Raw genomic sequence first — 21,401 nt, 5'->3', positions numbered from 1 at the left:
ACATATTTGCATTTCCATCGCTTTGCATCTGCACTGTTTCCATCTAGGGAGCCATCGGCAAGGCACAATAAGAAACATGATTCAAATTAATGGAGGCCCTTCAGGTCATATTGGTCTAACGCAGGGAGATACATCACGACAGAGATCACGTCACTGGCAAATGTGACCTGGCATGGCATAACACTTACTCAAGATAGGGCAAAAAACGTGTATTTTCTGCAGTAACTGACAAACACAGACAGGGAGCTTGCATAGCATGGCTCAGTGCTGAAAGCATACATTTCTGTTGAATGCACATGCATCCCAAAGTAAAGGGAGCCTTGAAAATGCAAAATGATTAAAAATGATCAGCAAAACAGCAAATTATATAATACAGAAATGATTTATATAGGCCTATAGGCTACTAAAATGTATAATACTAAGATAACCTTACAGAATTTGACACTTTGTGATTGGATGTGAGACTGTACTTGATTATTAAGATACTGCTCCATTTTCTATTTGAGAAAACGAATTAAAGCATTTGTGTTAAATATAGGCTATGTATTTTTAAATTTGTTTAAATACAAGTTTATTTTATTTCAAGGAATAAAAACATTTTATGGTTTTAGTTTAGTCAACCCATAGACCTACACTCCTAAGTGCTGAAAGTGATAATACTAGTAGTACAATCATCAAGTTTGGTGTTTCACTCCACATGTAGTCTACAGTAGGCCTATGTTATGTGACGTAGGCTATCTATGGCTTCGGAGCCAAATCGGAGTGAATGCAGGGCAGAAAGTGGAATTACGTGGGGCGAGCAAGCGCCCAGCATACAAAGAACGTTCCCCTAACGTTCCTGAATGGTCCCATGAGGTTATTTTTTTGGGAACCAAACAAGAACATTATGAACGTTTCATGTTATTTTTAGCTTCCATTTTTATAACATAAGGAGAATGTTCCAGGAACGTTTCCTTTAACCTTAAAACCAAAAACTAACATTCCGAGAACGTTCCCAGAACCTAAATTTGGATGTGGAGCAACAAAAGTGTGAGGCCTATTTTTTTACAGTCTATGTGTGAGACACAGGGAAATTTTCGCCGATATTAACAACTATAGCTACCAGAACCAACTGCCCACACCCTAGTGACTACTGACTACATACCTTAGCCGCATAGCAAAGCCCCAGGCCTTCCGGTTTCTTCGGAAATTGTGAAGTTACACTTATCACAAAATGTGGGTTTTAATTTCATGGTCTTTACAGTTTACTTTCCAGTCAATTACTTTTTTTTATGTAGCCTTAGCCTAAATATTGATTAAATTATAGATTGTCTAAATTCTCAGTTGGCTAATTATCGAATTTATGTTAGCCTATAATTAATCAACTAGAATGTCAAAATATGCTATCAGAAAGGTAACGTTAAGCCACTGAAAATCACATCAAGGGGACAAATGTCTCTTAATAATGGAAAATGTAATTTCTGACATCTTTTAGCCTATCACTTGGATAGAGACGAGACTGTGTTGTAGAGAGAGTAGTATTGAGTTGCGTGTGCTCTCAGTGTGTTATCAGCTCATGGGGGTCTGGCACGAAGCCACTGCACTTTCCAGCCATCCGAACACAGTCTCCCCTCCTCCGGTCAGAAATGCGAATCTGTACGGAAATCGGAAAATATGCTTGCAGCACTAGGAAAAGTAGCCTACAACTCTCCTCCGCACTCTCTCCATGTGCAGCTCTAAATGAATCGCGTGTCTCACACACGGCTCTCGTTACCGGAACGATTCAACTCCTGGAGGATGAGAGTGAACGGTCGCGGTACTTTGCAAATGAGCGCTGCCGATAAACGGTCCGGGTGACTGAGGTTGTTTAGCCGGAATCTCCGAGGGTCACTATCACAACTGTGTCCACGTGTGGCGGCTTTCACATCTCCACAGCATTTCGTTTTAAAAGGTACAGCTTGATGTATTTTGCACTTTACATATGTTTACTATTTTTCAGACTGTCTGCAGGTGTAGTATGTAAATACAGTGAATGTATTTGCCATGGATTATTGTTGCCTATTATGGCTGAATAGGGAGAATGTAAATTCATTGTATTTGTTTTTTACATTTTTTTATTGTGAGTTGAGATACAAATGTCACTCTAGAGCGTTTAGTTCAAACCCAGTTAATCAGATCTTTTGCACATCTTTCCATTCAGAAACCATCCTTCATTTATTATAGCTCTCTCTGCAGTGTATTGCACATTTATGACATGAAAAACTTCTTTTTTGTTGTTGTTGTTATTTACTTTCCGAAAAAATAATCAGCCTAAAATGGTGTACTGGATTGGATGGTCCCACATCCTGCAAGCTGGTGTTCAGGTGGTTTAGCAGTCTGACCTAAAAATTGCATAATTGCCAATAGACCATCTTGACCATAATCGGTGACCTGTTTATTTTATTTTATTTTATAAGCTAAAATATTAATTTGTATATAATTAAAATATTTTTTCTATTTTATGCAAAACAGCTGTTGTATAAATCGGTGTGTTGTTTGAATGATTGGTGTGCAACATAATATCCGCCTGCCAACACCATTATCAAGCTTAACCAGGTCACCCACTTTAGAATTAATTAACAGACACTCTTTTAAATTTCACACAAGGAAGAGTACAGGCCACAGGTAATCTCAGCTGCACTGATATTCAGTACGCACAACTGTGAACACCTTATTGGTTCTATAATACAGTTTTGTAATATATTTCAGACAAAAATGTACCTATTAGTTTGTATATTTCTTCTCCACCAAAGAAAACGGTTAGATCAAACATTCATGTCACCAAGCAGCTCGCAGTCTAAAAAACAGTCTGGAACATATAAGTGGAGTTGAGTGACAACGGTTACACTCCCCCACTCAACAACACTCTCTGCAATCACTCTTGGCCAACTCTTTTTCAGGTTTTCCATTTCCTCGCAGTTTTCCCCATTCTGAGCGAACATGGAGCTAGAGAAAAACGTTTCTTGCTCCAAGCAAACTCCACTTACACTCAGCATTGCTTGCATACTCAGGTCTGGGATGTTGTGAAAACAGACAAGCATGTATACAAATGGTGAAACTTCCCAGTGCCGTTACTGTAAACTGTAAATATCAGCTCTCTAAACGTTACTCGGCCAATCAAATTTGAGCATCAGAACTAACTGTTGCTTCGTTTCTTTAATTCTGGTCAACCATTTTGCTGTTGTGTCATTCTTAACAATTCTCCGCAATTTTTCTTCCCTCACAGGCTACGGGGGAGCAGGGACAATATACCTCACTAGGAACATGGGCCAATCTGGGACTTCATTCTGTTTTTCTCTCACTCTAAACCTCATCATCTTCCTCTTAGTTTTCTCCAATGAGCTTATGCCAGCTACTGCAGGCGGCTCTAAAACAAGCTTAGATGTAGAGACTTCTCCCAACGAAACCTCTTCACAAGAGACATGTGGTGGTAGTTTTGAGTGCAAAGAGGGAGTGATCTTGCCAATGTGGATGCCAAACAACCCGTCTTTTGGGGATAAGTTGGCCAGAGCCACTGTGTACTTTGTTGGTTTGTTCTACATGTTCCTGGGGGTATCCATCATTGCAGACCGCTTTATGGCTTCCATCGAGGTCATCACATCACAGGAGAAAGAGATTACCATCAAGAAGCCAAACGGAGAAACCACAACCACTACTGTTCGTATTTGGAATGAAACGGTCTCGAATCTTACTCTCATGGCTCTGGGTTCATCAGCCCCAGAGATTCTGCTCTCCGTGGTAGAAGTGTGTGGACACAACTTTGACGCAGGCGAGCTAGGCCCAAACACCATTGTTGGGAGTGCAGCTTTTAATATGTTTGTCATCATCGGTCTCTGCGTCTCTGTGATACCAGAAGGAGAGCATCGGAAGGTCAAGCATCTCCGGGTGTTTTTTGTCACCGCTACTTGGAGTATCTTTGCATATACGTGGCTTTATCTGATCTTGGCGGTGATTTCCCCAGGTATCGTGGAAGTCTGGGAGGGACTGCTCACGCTCTTTTTCTTTCCAATTTGTGTCCTTTTTGCTTGGGTTGCAGACCGCAGACTTCTTTTCTACAAGTACGTGTACAAACGTTACAGAGTCGGAAAACAAAGAGGGATGATCATCGAGACCGAAGGTGAGCCGGAGCTCCAGTCGAAGGCGGATATTGAAATGGACGGTGGGATGCTTAACTCTCACGGCGAGGAGTTCTTAGACGGAGCGGTGGATATTGAAGATAAAGACATGGATGAGGATGAGGCCAGAAAGGAAATGGTAAGGATATTGAAGGAACTGAAACAGAAACATCCGGAAAAAGAGATGGAGCAGCTGGTTGAGCTCGCCAACTACCACGTCCTCAGCCAGCAGCAGAAGAGTCGTGCTTTCTATCGCTGCCAGGCCACTAGACTTATGACTGGTGCGGGCAATATACTAAAAAAACATGCTGCGGACCAAGCCAGAAAAGCACTGGGCATCCATGAACTTCGCTCAGAAGTCTCAGATAATGATATTTCGTCCAAGATTTTTTTTGACCCTGGCACATATCAGTGTCTTGAGAACTGCGGAACTGTGGCTTTGAATGTGGTACGACGTGGCGGCGACTTAACCAGCACTGTGTCGGTGGAGTATCGTACTGAGGACGGCACTGCCAATGCAGGATCTGATTACCAGTTCACAGAGGGGGTTATAGTCTTCAAACCAGGTGAAACCGAAAAGGAGATAAGAGTGGACATCATTGACGATGATATTTTTGAAGAAGACGAACACTTCCTGGTTCATCTCAGCAACGTCAAAGTCATATCTGAAGGAACCGACAATGGGAACCCAGGCGCCAATCATGTGGACACATTAGCTGGACTTGGCCTTCCTTCAACAGCTACTGTGACTATCTTTGATGATGACCATGCTGGCATCTTCACATTTGAGGAACCAATGGTTCATGTCAGTGAAAGCATTGGTATGATGGAGGTGAAGGTGGCACGTACCTCTGGAGCCCGTGGAGTTGTGGTAATCCCATATAAAACAACTGAAGGCACAGCAAAAGGTGGAGGAGAGGACTTTGAAGATACTCATGGCGTCTTGGAGTTCCAGAACGATGAGATTTCGTAAGTGCATTTTTTTTCTTTAACCATTGAGCTAGAATGTATTGAATTGTGGTGCTAAATGACAAACAATATCATGGATGGCACATGGCAGTTCTTATCAGAATCAACATAATCTTGTATAGTTGAAAACCCTAGTTAGTGTTCAACAAAAAGAATGGCCCACTTGCCTCGAGTCAGTTTTGGGGCAAGTGACCGAACTGTCACTTGTCCAATTGGATTAACTCTAGGTTCGGTTGTCTCTCGCATTTTTTAATCGTGTAAATGGATTTTATGGCTTCCAAAGTTAAACATTTGGTTTTCTGTGACGTGGAGATGATTGTAAATTCTGCTTGTCCGATCTTTAAACGTCATATAGGTAAATTATCTGGTTGATGGTCATTTTTTGCTGCCTTGGTGTTTCCTGTATAATTATAAACTGTAGAATTTCTAGCTATAATTATAAATTTCCAGTTAATGGCCTGGCCACATGCTGAAAAAATATTTCCTGTTGAGCCCTAAACAGTGTAATTAAAAATGACAAATTCATCAAAGTCTCCAAGTCATCCGTATGATTTAATCTCCTCAGTCTTTATTCTTTGTTTGCCCACAATATGTTTCCTCCCTTGATATATCTGTTGGCTGTAAGTTTTTTTTTCCTTTGCAGCCCTCCTTTTGCTTTCTTTTCACACTCTCATTTCCCACAAGCTGTGCTCACTCTTATGTTTCCATTTTGCTCTGTTTATTTCAGAATGTCTTATTAATAAATAGTTTTTTATACAGCGTCTACTCCCAAATCTCCCAGTACTGCTTAAAGAGTGGCTTTGACATTGTTGTACCCATTGTATTCGTCTGATTTACTGTATCATCATTGTATCAATAAGTCCTAGCAGATCAACTCATTTCCACCTCAAATTTGGGCGTAATGTTCTTAGAGTGGCACGCAAAACTATTTAGCTGGATCAGAAGAGAGTAAGAGATACTTTTATTGCTTGAGGTGATTAAGTTCCTCCCATAACAGACCTTTGACACGCAATAAAGGCTTTGACAAATGTGGTCCTTGAAGTCTGAACTGAATGAAAAAGCATCTGGTTTTGGAGTGAATGAGCTAAGTAGAAGCTTTCCACAAGTCGGATCTGCTTAATCTGTGTAGAGGCATGCCACAGAATGTCTTGGAGTTCCAGAACTGCTCATTTGGGTGACTAATTACATTTCCATAACCGTTTCAATGCTCGACTAGAGCTTGAGCTCAATCGCCGGGGCTTCTGGCAGAGAACAGGCTCTCCTCACCAATCTCGTCCTCTTCTGACACTTCTGGCACTCAGCCTCAGATCATTTATTGGTATGATCACATACTTGACAAGGTGGCCTGAACCCCAGATATTTTCCATGACAGGGAGGATATAATGATAACAGATTTACTTTACTTTAGTCGAAGATAAACAACCCTGAATTTGCTCCAAGATCTTGAAATGGAAAAGCTCCCTTACTTGTGCTTATTTTAAGCTGATTAATGGGAAGACATGAACAAATGTAAACTGAGTTAAACGCATTGCTTTGAAGTAAGCAACCTACACCACACTGATCTGACTATGCCTACAGATGCAGTTCCATATATGGGCATGTGGACTCTGGATCCTGGATCCTATTTGGAGACAACTGGATGATTTTATATGGTGCTACGTCAAATCAGTGCCCTTTACTCGTTATTTAGATGGAATCAACCAGTTGGATTCTTTTGCAAAAGGAAAGTCTGGCAATAAATATGTTTTAGAGGTAAAAATAGGGGAGATGAATAATGATTTAGCACATCCCATTTTGAAAGCCAAAAAATCATATCATAGATTTGGCACTAAGGATGTCAATAAAGAAGTGAGATGAATTAAGACCCTAAGACATCTCAGTGTTGGTAGTCAATTTATTTGTGTACACTGAAGTATCCTTGTTTTCTCTTACTTGCTTTGGCTTTAATCACTTAGGCACAAACTAGTCTTAAAAACACTATTTTTGAATTTGGATCCCTGTTAATGATGTATTAGCATTGAGTGTTTCTTCCTGATGGGAGGCTGTCAAAGACATGAGCAACCCATCTGTGTCCTCTTAGGGTTTTGTCATGCAGAGTAATGAATAAGTTTTAAATGTTAATCTGGCTGCACTTTAGGGCTATGTCCGGATTTAGTTGCATAGGGTTTTTTTTTTTTTTTTTTTTTTTTTTTTTTACATTTCCTCAATACGCAGAGTAGCAAGAATGAGTGTATAGCCAATGATCTTGTTAAAAGAGAAAGAATGAAATTTAGACATGGGAAAGGAGGAGGAGGGGGGTTGTGGGGGGATAAAGAACACAGAAATAGTATGTTAGGCATGTTTATCTTGGCTTATGCGAGACTGGACTTCACATAAACACTGTACATGGAGGGAAAATCTCTAGGTGGAGGGAATTTCCATCAATACAACTTGGAAAATTCCGTATAGTATTTACAGTACATTCGTGTAGGCTCTCAAAAAAAAAAAAAAAACAATTGTTTTGAAATCCCCCCAAAATATTTTTCTTTATTCACAGGCAGGGATTGTTTTGAAATGGTTGGTTTTTTGATTGGCTAAAAAAGTCTATTGATCGGTTCTATTTTCCCCCTGTAATAAGGATTTTTAAAGTTTGGCCTTCCCTGAAAATACTTCCAGCTTTTTTAGTCCATTAAATTTTACAGTCAAATGCTTAGTTAGGGTCTTCAATAAGACACTGCGACATGACCTTTGTTATGAGGACACACTATGTCCATGTGCCCTCATGCACAGTTGCCAGAGTTCTTGCCTCTGCCTCGGGCTAATTAGATGACTCGTTCAGTGGTCATGTGACACTGACAGTGAACCTTGGGCAGTGCATCTCATATGAGCACTCTGAAAGTTGAGGAAAACGGTAGAAAGAGGTTGCTGCCCCCCCTCCCCCCATTATCTTTAACACCAAAAAAATAAAATCATGTTTAATTAACTTTCTTAATTGAGGTAAGCTTTTTCATGCAATAAAATTAAGCCTTGTTGACTTATTACTGAAGGATTTTGTAGTCTTGTACAAACTTAAATAAATTTAGCTGACTAGATGCAATGAAAATTACATGCTTCTCTGATAATATCATTATTCATTTGGTAATTTTTTTTCCCATTATACAAAAATAAATTCTGTGTGTTGTTTCTGTAGGGTACATCCAGTAGATAGATGGATTAGATAACACCCAATTTACAAATTAAAATGTATTGCATGATGTCATAATGGCAATTGTGTTGCATTAGCTAATTTTAGTTCACTAAACTGAACAAGGCACAGCATTCTTTTTTGAGACTTGGTTTCTCTCTTTTTATTGGTCTCAAGACTATATGTCCTGATTCTAGAAGAGAAGGAAAGATGCTCCCGGGTTTATCGTTATGTTTTTGGAGCTTGTCCCCCCGCCCCTCCCTTAGTCAAGAGGACGAGAGGGCACACTTCTGTCGCTACAGACTTCTGCCAGCTCAGTGCTGCAAAGACAAACAGGCTGTCAGTTGATTTCATGTGACTCGTTGCACAAGGCAAAGATAGAGTCAGCAGCAGTGCACCATTAAATCACTGCTCCCATCTCTGCTGGGAAAATTAATCATATTAGCTACCCCCTTTTGGCCAGTTATTATCTTATGATCATCTATGACTAATTCAGATTATTTACAGCGGTTTTCGTGCCTGCCGAAACACTTGTGACTTTGTGTTGGACGTGCGTTTTTGAAATTTTCATTAGCAGATCAGCCTTTTTTTCTGAAATATCTTGATGATGGGTTTTCAATAATGTGGCCTACATACAGTAGGGAAGTACAGTATAGGTCGGGTTGTGTAGCTTTACATAACGTAATATTCATGGCATTAATGCATTAAATGTGTGTGACGCCATACTGGCGAGAATGTTCTTTCACTTAAGGGAGGTCATGAAAATTTTATTAAATATGGAAAATGTGTTTTTTTTTTCTGGTTTGATGACATGAATCAGCAGTTGGCTCACAGAGAGCCATCCACCATCAGAATAACCCTCGGTGTCCCTTAAAGGCGAGTTTGTTCTTAAAGGATCTTGGTGAATCTCTGAGCATTACTTCTGCCTGTTTATTTTAGTTTAGTTCATTTGTGATGAAAACTGCACATATTGAGTGATGTGATTGTTGGACAGAGAAAGTATTGTGTTTATGTTCACAAACCATCACTCAAAATTAAAGGTGCAAAAGGTGATTTTTTACAGGATTTATTTTTGTAATGCTGGTTGAAAGTCTTCTCATATCCTGACAGCAATCACACGGTCTAAATGTATTTTTATTAATATACAGTATATCATCTGTTGGAGGCGTAGGACCATAAAATGTTCTTTCAATCATTGCATTCGGTCCGAATGCACAGGCTGTTCACGCAGACATTGTACATCATCAGTGTTCCCATACAATGTGGAGGCAAATAGCAACAACGTAACTTTCCATCTGACAACTATAAGTGGCTTTGGCAAAGGGTCTTCATTGAACAAGCAGACTCTCATCGTGGAAACCCTGACGTGCAAGAAATATTACACACGGACACGTTTTGCTAGCTACACAACCGAAATTTTCTGCACCTAATTCAGCTTTTAAAAAGTCTTTTGCGATCGTTATTGTAGTACTGTTACTCGCTGTACTGGAAAGTTTCTCCCAAGTGAATGTAATAACTCCTCATGTAATAACATTGTCTCTGGTCATCTCGCTTCTGGTCTGTGTGCGTCCATGTGTTTTGGTGGAGGCCTGGCTTTGGACGGTGATTTGCAGGGAGGGTGGGATCATATGCTTTCAATGCTAGCAGGCTAAAGTTAGCATTTCCCAGATCACCTGTTGCACCTTTAAGATTTCTTTGTCACATAACATGTAACACATACCTTGTGTTCCCCTTTAGGCCGTGTGTCCACCAAAGCGTTTTTAGCCAGCTGAAAACGCTAGACGCTCTGCTGAAGATGCCGTGCTTTGCGCGCTTGACAGCGTTTTGGCAGCGCAACGTTTTTTCTGTTGAGACGTTTCGTTGCTATGATACAGAATATATGCAGCAGTTTGAATGTTGTGACAGTTGGTCGGTGTGGTTTAGTCCCGCCCCTCCTCCACTGTGATTGGACGGCTGGGTAAAATGTGACAGTGATGAGCGCTAGGTTTTATCCAAAGTTGAACATTTTTCAACTCCCAGCGACCAGTAAAAACGCTGGGCGCTTCAGCGTGAAAAAATCGCTCAGCGCCTCGGTACGCTCATGGCATTTAAAAAACGCGGCGCTCCATTTGAAAACAATTGAAAACATACGCAAAACGCTTTGGTGGACACACGGCCTTAGTGTTTTTTTTTTTTTTTTACTGTTGATGCTAATAATGATAGTGACATGCAGATACATCTGATTGGCCTTTTCAGTGGACCCTGTCTATTAAGTAAGTAGGAATTTTTAATTTAATTTAATTTTTCAGCTTATTTAGCCTAAATTTTAATAAGACAAAATGAAATTATGCAATATTTACCAAGAATTCATTACAAAAATACACACAGTGCATATGAAGAGTTCAGATGCTAAAGCCTCTAAGTGCCATTTGAAATTTTCTTCTAGAATGATCATTTTTATCAAGCTTGTATATTTAAGATCAGTGATTTCACTTAAATGGCAATGATAATTACCTATTAATTGTTATTTAAGTGAAATTACTGAACTTAAATATACAAGTTTGATAAAAATCATCATTAAAGAAGAAAATTTCAAATGGCATTTAGAGGCTTTTGCATCTGAACTCTTCATATACAATTTGTGATTAACAGCAGACGGATCTGCAGCCAGGCCGCTATATAAATCACTTTATCACTATTCCCCTTCACGTATGATAACAAATATGGTGCTTAAATTAGAGCTGTGGAAAATCTTGGTGAGGAGTCGAAGAGAATGTTAACAGTACTTGGCCCACATTAATTCATCCATGTTGTTGTCAGCATAGAAACATTTTTGGGTCTGAAAATGATTTTCCTGACAGGTTATGGTTCAATTATTCTTATAGACCAGCTTTCAACCTGAAAAATGACTTCAGTTCCATACATGCTTTCAACCTCTCTCTCTCTCTCTCTCTCTCACTTTAGTCTCTCTCATTTTCCATGACTTCAGCCCAACAGTAACACGAGGGCAGGCAGGAAGATGGGAAATATCCTCCTACAAACCATGGAAAAATGGATCACAATGACAGACAGCTATGTTTTCTTGCATGTTTTACTGTAGAGAGGAGAAACTAGCTTAAATTAAATATATGTGGATGGAGAGGAGAACTCTTATCCGCCGTAACCTTTATTTCATTGCGTGCAGAGGCTCTCTGGCTCTAAAAGATATGTCCTAGAAGCTTCACACAGCAAATCAAATGGCTCCCACACAGTGTTGGGGAGTAACAAACTAAAAGTAGCAAAGCTAATGTAGCGAACTACGTTTTCATTAGTGTGAATGTAGCTGAGTTGTTTTTAAATCATTGTAGCTTTGCCAGTTTAGCCAAGCTCCTTTTTCCAATGAGTGGTGTAGCTGTAATGCTACATCGTTGCCACATTGTATTGCACAGAGACAGACAGCTTTATAGCCAAATGAACTGACGCATGCACACTCCTGTCCTCCATCTCATGTAGCGTTCCTTTCAATGAATCTCTTTTTTTAATTCATTCTTTTTTTTAATTGAAATTCAAAGTAATTTTGTTTAAAAAGTGGCCATTTTTTAATGCAGCTGTATTTTTTCAAAATTGGATAGTTTTATTTAGTGCAAATATATTCAAGTTCATTAATTTTAGAGAACTATTGAACTGTTTATCATTATTATAGCAAAATATTTTGTTTACTGCTGTTCATCACTGTTTTCTACTTTTTTTTTTTTTGCTTATCAGCCTCTTTTCCTTTTCAGAACTATAATTTTACACTGTGTATATATAGTACCGATCAAAAATGGAAACATTACAGTACTTTTTAAAATGTTTTTGAAAAGTCTTTTATGCAAAAGCCTGCATTTATTTGAATTAAAATATTTTCTATTTTAACATACTTTAAAATATAATTTATTTCTGTGATGCAAAGCTGAATTGTCATCATCATCATTACTCCAGTCTTCAGTGTCACATGATCCTTCAGAAATCATTCTAATATGCTGATTTATAATCAACACTAGAAACAGTTCTGCTGGTTAATATTTTTTATAACCTGTGATACTTTTTTCAGGATCCTTTATGAATAAAAAGTACAAAAAATAAAAATAAATAAAAACAAACAAACAAAAAACATAATTTATTTTAAATAGAAATCTTTTGTAATACACCTCTGATCAAAAGTTTTGGGTCCGTAATTTTTTCTTTCTTTCTTTCTTTCTTTCTTTCTTTCTTTCTTTCTTTCTTTCTTTCTTTCTTTCTTTCTTTCTTTCTTTCTTTCTTTCTTTCTTTCTTTCTTTCTTTCTTTTTAAGAAATCAATACTTTAATTTACAGTAGCATGTTGAATTGATAAAATGTGATAGTAAAGATTTAAATTGTTCGAAAAGATTTATATTGAATAAATGCTGTTCTTTTTAAATTTTTATTCATTAATGAATCCTGAAAAGTATCACAGATTATAAAAAAATATTACTGTAAGCAGCACAACTGTTTTTAACATTGATAATAACAGTTCAGTTATGGTTTCTGAAGGATCATGATTCATGTGACACTGAAGACTGGAGTAATGATGCTGAAAATTCAGCTTTGCATCACAGTATATTAAATAAAAAAACTTTATTTTTAATTTTTTAAAATTGTTTTTCTGCATTTTTGATTCTGTATTTTGGCTTACTGTAATAAGCATAAGGGACTTCTTTTATCTAAAAACATAAAAAATAGTTACATTCCAAACTAATGATTGGTACTGTATAAGTGTGAAATTACAAAATATATAATACATTTGCACATTTCACTACCTTTGTAAGTGTGGTAGCCTGACACTAGTCTAATTACTTAATATAATACCATAGCTTGTATCTTTGTAAGATTTTGAAGTAGCTTCTCAATGCTGCACGCATAGCAGCAGATCTGCCACTTCAGATTCTTGTTAAATTTGTTGACTCCCATTACATAATATAATGGCTCACCCCTTTTTTCTGCTTCAAAACCTGAAAACCTTAAAACCATCCTGCAGTGAGGCTTATTAGGGAAATAACATGGAATGACTGAAGCCTACCGTGGTACACATACCTTTATCATCCTCTCATCAGCTTTTTGAATGACAGATTGTGTTTTCATGCTCATTCGCTCAGCGGCTGTCAGGCTTCCTGCCTGATATTCTTTTAACGCATTTCTTTAGGGCTGGGAGAAGATGTGTGGCTTTAATTATCATCTCTCGTTATTGTCACTGTCGCCATCCTCATCACAGACCTTGCCAGTTTGTTGTGGAGGAGCACAGATTGCATTTAAGTAGTCCAAAATAATACCCTCTCAAGTGAATCCAGGAATAGGTCTTGTTTTCTGAAGTGCTGTTATTTTCATTCCGCTTCCTCTATGTCTCTCCTGATCAACAGGACAACATCAACTTAGCAGTAAGAATTCGAGAGGGAAATGGATTTTTCCAGATAAATTTCCTTTTTAATGGTACAAGCTTACCTCCGTTTGGGAGTTTTGGGAGGGCTGGTTCAAATCTATTGTGTCATTAAAGGAGCTAAACGCAAGTCTCTGAGTTTTTGCAGAACTACGCCCCCTCTGGCGACAAGCGAAACTGCAACCAGAGCTGTGCGCGTTCATGGAGGAACACACACACACATACGCACGTTTGCACGAGCTGTTCATAACTAAGGAGCATCAGCCGCACACTGTGAGGCACACATCTTTTGTTACAGTCATAATGAGGTAATACAGTAATAAATCTGCAAGTCATTTAAAATATATGAAAGGAAAGGCATTCGAGTAAATTACACACTTGTGTGAGAGGGGGAAACGGGGGTAGTAGAAAACTTCGGTTTTTGTTTCCATCTATCTCCCTGTGCTTACTGTATCCACTTATGATTGAATTATTATGGAAACACGTTCAGTTATCACTTTGTATAGGCTATGACCCTTTTGAGCCCTAGAGACGACCGGAGATCTCTCCGTTTGTTGAAAGCTTCCCGATGTTGCCTCTCGTCTTATTCCGACGCACGGCACTGGACAGACAGAAGTTTTATTTTCTGTCTCACGTGGAGTTTGCGTTGGGGTTTGTAATGAGCTTCAAGCCGGTCTCTTTCCGCGCCATATACAGATTTAATGAAGTGCACGTCACCGAAAGCAACAGATATGAGCTGGATTTTATTAATCATCGGCTAATTTCAAAATCAGCAAAGACAGCAATAAGAGAGATCGGCAACAGAACTGGTAAGATCATTTCATTTCTTTACTTTTAATGAAGATGGTAGTGTTAAGCGTCTGCGACTTACTTTCACTAATTCACTTTGATTTGCGATAGATTGCGGCGCTTGATGAAGGGGCTCAGCTCAGCTGCTCAGGTGATGCGCGTCGTCATATATGACTAAAATATCATGACATATAGCTTGGTTTCAACAAGCAGATGCATTTACACTTGTCCAGTTTCGTCTGGAATACGGCACAGACCACGTCCTCAAGTGGTTTGAGCGATCGAATTCAAATCCGTCTCGAATGCGTTTCGGAGGGCATTTACACCCTGGTCTTTTCACGATCGAATAGCTATCCGATCACAGAAGACACATGAAGTGACCAGGTGTAAACAGCCCCTTTGAATCCATCGTCTACTTTTGTGGAAAGCTGACTAGAGTTGTGTCGCTCGAGTTGTCTTCTCTGATACGGAGAACGGCGGCGAATAGCTACACGAACCTGCCAGACATAGCCAGGCGAGCGTGAACGCGCATGACGTCACGCCCAGTCTCAGATTCGAGCCCGAATCCCTCTTATATATTTCACTGTACAGGGTTATAGAGGCGATCGCAGTGATCAAAGAAGGGCTCATTCAGCCCATCAGGCGATTGTTTAAGCATGTATGGGTTAGAAAACGGCTATTTTTAACATGAAAAGTTGCGCAATGCACCTTTAAGTAAAATGAAGTACCATGAAATATTTTTTCAAAATAAAAGACGATATCTCTGCTTACACTGAACTTTCAGCGCTGCAACTTTGCAGATACTGTTCATGCACCAACAGCAGCATTACTATTTAAAATGAAAAAAGTGAGATCGCAATCAACCACCCCTTTAATGATTTTTTTTTTGTGACAAATATTGTGATGAACATGCCTTGATTAACTCGGCTTTTAGTGTGCTTTAGTTAAAATAATGGTTCCTCTTTCCTGTTCAAAGGCTTTTCAAAGCAAATACACTTTTATATCAAATTGGCCTATTTTACACATGTAGTCCTAAGTCCATGGGCTATAAATGGGTTCCAACCATTTATATTAGTGGACAATCTGACACTCCTGGTGTCAGCCAGAAAGTTTAGAGAATTTTGAGAAATGTGATAATATTTTATGTATTTTCCCCCTCACAAAAAAAAAAAAAAAAAAAAGGCAAAAATAATCACATTAGTAAATTCCTATTAGAAGCCAGTGCAGCGGCTCCTCTGCAGTGTCCCGGCTGGAAAAATAAATGACTTCTGACTAAATCCGACGGCTGGCTGTTGTCAGGCTGTGATGTATGTAACAGGGGACTTTTTAATGCAGTAAGTTGTTAAGGAACTTTTCCATATTTTCCACACGGGAATGACAACATCCCATCAGAAGCAGTGACAGAATGGAGATGGAATTATATTCTCCACTGGTTAATGGATGGATGACATTAGTGCCAGGCTTGGTTGAAACGTATGCTGGCTTTTCATCCATCTTCTTTTTATTCCATTCTAGTTTTGAAAGGTTTTTCCTAACAAAGAAAATGCTCAGTGTTTGCCCTTATAAATCAACTTGGCTGTTCATGAGCTTTCTCGTACCTGTTCCCGGAAAGTAGTTGACATCTATGCTTCATTTAAATCTGTGTCTTTTCCAAATGCTTTGGGTTAGTTCCATGTCAGGCCTGGATTTGTAAGCAAGACATAACAATATTTTGCATTTCTTAAGCCATCGGACAGATTAGGCTGAACGTGGTAGACAAAAAGAAGAGGATTAGGAATGTAACCTGGTTTTGGAATAACAAGCCATCTGTCCACCTGTCTTGATCACACTGGGTTGGGCGTTTGTGTTTCTGGCATATCTGAAGATCTGATGTACATAACGTGATTCAGAAAAACATGTGATTTTAAAAATAAATAATCACTGGGCCTACAGCTCAAAGAATACAGCTTAAGATTTCAGTATTAACTAAATGACATGGTTCCGATTACAAAAGCCATTGGGACTGCACAGGTTAAATTAAGTAGCGAGGTCATGACACTTTTGCACACCTCAGAAATGTTAAACTGCCTGGAAATGATAACAATTCATGAGTCATACATATTTCTGTCACCTTCATGTCAGGAGTAATCAGATGTCACCCCTGATTCATCCGTGATATTCTTTACCTTTTTATTCTAGTGCATTTGAGACATTGGGCTTTATGTAGAGCGTGGCCTACTACGCCGGACACTACTCAACTTCCATTTTCGCTGTTAAGATACAAGATGGAAAGATTATGTCACAGGAAATTGAGCGTGTTAAGACGCCAGGATGTCCAAAATGATTCAGTATCTCAAATATTGACTGTATTGGACACCTACACAATTGTCTTTGCTTAAGAAGATTGCCATGGTTATGAAAAAAACTTGAAATATCAGAAGTTTCCTGATTTTTTTTTTCTTTAAATTAAATTAAGTTAAATGTAAAAGACTTCAACTTGAATTCTTATTCAGTGATCATGAACGACAGGAAAAGCCATGGAAATGAATTGATCAAAAAGTGTGGAAGCCCTTGTTTGTGATGCTCCTACAGAGTATTTGTGTTTAAATTTGTAAGTTGAATGAGAGATCTAGATGGATTGGTGTTGTGTTTTATGCTATTTAATCAAATAATTTGTCCAAAGGATTTGTGCAGGTGTGTGTTTCATCAAAACTGAGGTCCATTTTCACAGTAGGATGCTGTGTCGTCTTGATTACAGCAGTGTAGAGCATGACATTTCTTTTCCTGTTGTCTTTTTGTCCCCGAGCAAACAAATGCAGTTCTTTCTGAAGCACGCTAGACATTTCACTGCTGTCAAGTGCATTGTATAAACCCGATAAAAAAAAATCTGCCTGGAGAAGATTATAGACTCCAAAACTTGTGCACACACTGATTTCTTTTTTTCTACACAGACAGATGGGACATAAAAAGGCTTTTGACAAAAGTATGTGCCAGATTTAGGAAGCTGCTTGTTCAGTGCATCACATTTGAGTACTTTGTGCCAAGTTTGATGTCAAGAATGTTGGATGTGGACTTGTAATGTTGATTTTTAAAGGTATGTTTTACTTGCCGTTTTTTTTTAAACCTATTATTTTATTGAAGTTGTATTGTATTTTTATTTATTGGTTTCAGTCGATGTAGATTTTCATTTGGATTACCTATCATCATTTAAAGTCCCCATTTAGTCAATGATTTTATTCCTTAGAACTATCCAAAATTACATATTTAAATTTTTTTTACTTGGAAAAAAAGTGCTTCATGCCTTAAAATAGCTTAAATGTAACTCTACACCCTTACCTCATTTAGAATACGTGGTTCTATGAATATGCAAATTAGCCCCTCCTCCACTCACTCAAACCAGCTCAGAGATCCACTCGTTGACGATCACACATTATCCAGATTGGTTAAAAGTTTGTTGCGTCAGAAACATGAGCGATTTCAAACAGTGATTTTGAGACTGTCTTTGGTTCACTGAAAAATACTCAGCAATGGTGCTGACTTATGAATTTATACATTTGTCTTAAATCATATTAAAAACACCACAGACATATAAACAACATTAAAAGCTAAATTTTCATCACATGGGGACTTTAATGCTTACTTGAAGTTATTAAAAATGTTTAATAAAATACAATTTGTTTCTTACCGTACATTACAATGTTGTGCTGCACTAGTAGCATTAAAAATGATTGTTTTTAGTGTTTTATTTGTAATTATATAAGCACAATTTTATTAAGTTTTAGCATCGCCACATGATACCCCCATAGAAACCCTTCAGACCGGCATATTCATTAAGTAAACAACATGTGTTGAGTTTGTTAATCTAATCTGATTTTAATTCAATGCATTATCAACTCAAGATTCACCTTGAATGGTGAGAGTCAATCATTGCAGTATACTTGCCTTCAGAATCAGATGAGGTTCTTGAGAGATTCTCTGCTGGGATTTTGAGGTCCTACTTGGACCCGCAGTGATTCCCAGGGCGAATAGTTCTTTTGCCTAGGGAAGCTGACCCAAACTCAGCTGCTCCCATGGCCCATGGCTCCGTCTGTAGTTGCCCCGGAAAGGAGAACAGACAGAAAATGATCTATTTCTGTTGCTTTAATGACAAAAGGGGCAGTAAATTTAATAAACTGACTTTTAGGGTTATATTTTGAATCTTATTTGATGCGTTGTAGTTTCTGTATAGCTTGATGTTGTCCAATATCTTATATACAGTACTTTACTTATATTGGGATAAATGAGCTGAATATCAAAGGTTTAGTACATTTTAGCATGTGTGTATGGCTTGTTTGTCCCAGGTGTTGTAGGCTTATCTTGTGTTACAAAGAACACTCTAATCTCTAATCTCAATCTTTAGTGGCGTCACTCATTTACACGACAGATGATCAGCTTGCCTTGAGCAGAATGTGTGTCATGAAAGCGCAGATGATTTTATCTTCTCTCACCAAAAAGTCTGCCTATTTTTTTTTAGAGCCTGTAAAGGAGTAGTTTATGTTATCATCATAAATGACATTGTCATCATTATTAACTCAACCTCATTTTGTTTTAATGATTTTTCAGTCATTTTATGTCTTTTGTGAAACACAAATGAGATGTTAAGGATAATGTCCAAGCTGCTCCCATGCAAGGAATGTAGATGATGTATGAGCAATTATGATAAATTACTTGTGCTTTTTGTCATTTGAAAGTCACTTTGGATAGTATCTGTTAAATTTAAAAGTTTATACTGGCATAAAATGTACCATAAAATCGGTTCATATTCCCCAAAATTATGCACATTTTGCCTAAGATCTTCGTTTCACTGATAAAAGAAATTAATATATCGGAATGTCATAGCAGAAATAAAATAATGATAAAAGTTTAGATTTTATGTTAACCGTTCCTTCCCTTTATATTGTAATACCTTACAATATTTTGTGCATTCTAAATGTTTTTTAAGCACTTTGAAGTTTTATCTTGTGTTTTCATCAACGAGTAAACATTACATTCAAATAAAATATTAGATTAACATTAATTAAAGCAGTGTTCAAAGTATACATTTCATCAATGTTTAGTTTAGTATTATTTATATACTATTATAGTATTAATATTACGTAATTATAATAAATTAATCTTTTACATTTTTGTATTTTTATATTTTCAGTTTTATTTTTTTCTTGTTTTGTGCTTTTGTCATCTATTAATAGTTTTTATATTTCCATTTAAGTTTCACTTTTATTTCAGTTTTTGTAATTAATGTAAACTTATTTCAATTAGTTTTATTTTTTTTTATAGATTTAGTTTGAATTAACACTGGTTTGTGTTCCCTGAGAGGTAAACCCAAGACCCTGTAGCTACTTTAATAATATAAAGTTTAATAATATATGCCGTATTATATATTACATGAAGTCTCTTAGAAAGCATCTGCCAAGATTCATCCTGTGTGCTCTATTTTTGGTGTATCCCTCTTTTATTCCCTCAGTCTCGTTCCCATCTTTCACCCTGTCGCCTGTCTTTCACAGTGCTGTAGATCTGGACCTGTGTCTGACAAGCAGCCTTCGCGCTTGTGTAATCCCTTCCACTAACTTCTGGGTTATAAAACGCCTGTTCATTTTTCAATCAGCTCTTTCATATGAATGAACGCTGATCAGATGGCGTTCTATTAAAATCACCGACAGGAAAAGAGAGGGAGAGAGCTAGAAACTTCACAAATGGATCCCATCCCATTACAGATCTTGGAAGGGAAAGTAACAGTCTGTTCCTGGCTATGGTAACAATACACAGCAGGAGTTCATCATGATCCCCATAGGAGTCCTGGCTTTACGCATCACACTAAAGCTATGGGTCTTCTTAGCATGGCTTCAGTCGTGGACTGGGGAAAAACAGCTAATGAATATTCCAGCTCACAGTCACCATCTGAGAGTCAAGAGCCAGGGGCTTTCTGATTTGAAAAGCGCTGGCGCTGATTAGCTTTTTGAGTGGAGAAAGCCTTAATGGCATTAAATTGGGTTTAAATGGGTCAGTCACAATCCGGATGAGACAAGGGGTAGTAAAAGTTGTCGTTGATCATTTTAGCTATGCTTTCTTCTATAAGGAAGCTTATTTGGGTCCTTGCATCCATCATGCATGATTAACACGCAATTAACTCAAAGATTTGAAACAGTGTTCTTAGATTTTCTATTTCATTTTAGTTACACTCATACTAATTTTGTTGTGTTTTTGTAATTTTTATTATTTTTTTTATATGTCGATATAGTTTTTATTACGTTTTTAGTAGTCTAAATTAAACTAACGAAATGAGAGGTTGCCTTGTCGAAGAGCTGAAATAAAATTATTTTATTTGATTCCAGTTAGTGTTTAGTAATAACATTTTTGTTTTTCGTTTTTTTAGCTTTTAGGTTTTGTTTGGGTTAACGATTGGGTTTTGGAGTTAAAAACCTGCGGACCCCATTCACTAACATAACTATGGAAGTCAGTGTCAAACTTTGACTGTTTGGTTTCCCACATTTTTCAAAACATCTTCTTTTCTGTTTAATAAAAACAAAAAAAAAACTCATCCATCTGCATCTCATCATTACATAAATCTGCATTTGTGCTTGAATACGTACATTAACCTGTGTGATTTTTCCAGCTCGCTGCTGTCTTGTTTGGAGGTCAACCGAATAGCTGGAGTAAATATAAGCAATGCATCTATGCTTCAGCTGGCATGCTGATGCCTAGTTATCGGAATAAATATAATTGGCTTGCATGTAGGTTATTCATCTCCATATCATGGATTTACTGACATAGTTCAGATGTATGCATGCTGTTTTATGTAAATGCATGTTGTGTGTTAAATTATATTAGGATCTTGAGATCTACTCACCAATTTGTGGTGATACCAAATAACATCAGGCACCATTTATAAACTGTAAAAATTGTGTCTTTGGCTTTTGCAGGCTGGTGTCACAGTGATTT

At 37.8% G+C, this 21,401-nt stretch overlaps 1 protein-coding gene across 5 annotated transcripts in view; it reads left to right on the top strand.

The window, feature by feature from the left end:
- The first annotated feature begins 1,548 nt into the window (after positions 1 to 1,548).
- The window catches only part of slc8a1a (solute carrier family 8 member 1a), a 41,278-nt gene continuing 21,425 nt past the window's right edge, over positions 1,549 to 21,401 (top strand). For 2 of the 5 annotated variants that reach the window (XM_039674174.2, XM_039674173.2), the window contains exons 1-2: positions 1,550 to 1,930; positions 3,245 to 5,102. In XM_039674174.2, the coding sequence (XP_039530108.2) occupies positions 3,283 to 5,102 (1,820 nt within the window). In that variant the 5' untranslated portion in view covers positions 1,550 to 1,930; positions 3,245 to 3,282. Of the gene's footprint in view, positions 1,931 to 3,244; positions 5,103 to 21,401 lie in introns of all 5 variants that reach the window. The other 3 variants (XM_039674181.2, XM_039674180.2, XM_089124929.1) reach the window with 2 other exon arrangements.

The sequence above is a fragment of the Pimephales promelas genome, chromosome 21, assembly GCF_988280905.1.
Source record: "Pimephales promelas chromosome 21, fPimPro1.hap1.1, whole genome shotgun sequence".
Classification (NCBI taxonomy): domain Eukaryota; kingdom Metazoa; phylum Chordata; class Actinopteri; order Cypriniformes; family Leuciscidae; genus Pimephales; species Pimephales promelas.
The sequence above is the reverse complement of the archived record's forward strand: the minus strand, read 5'-3'. Positions and strand labels throughout refer to the sequence as shown.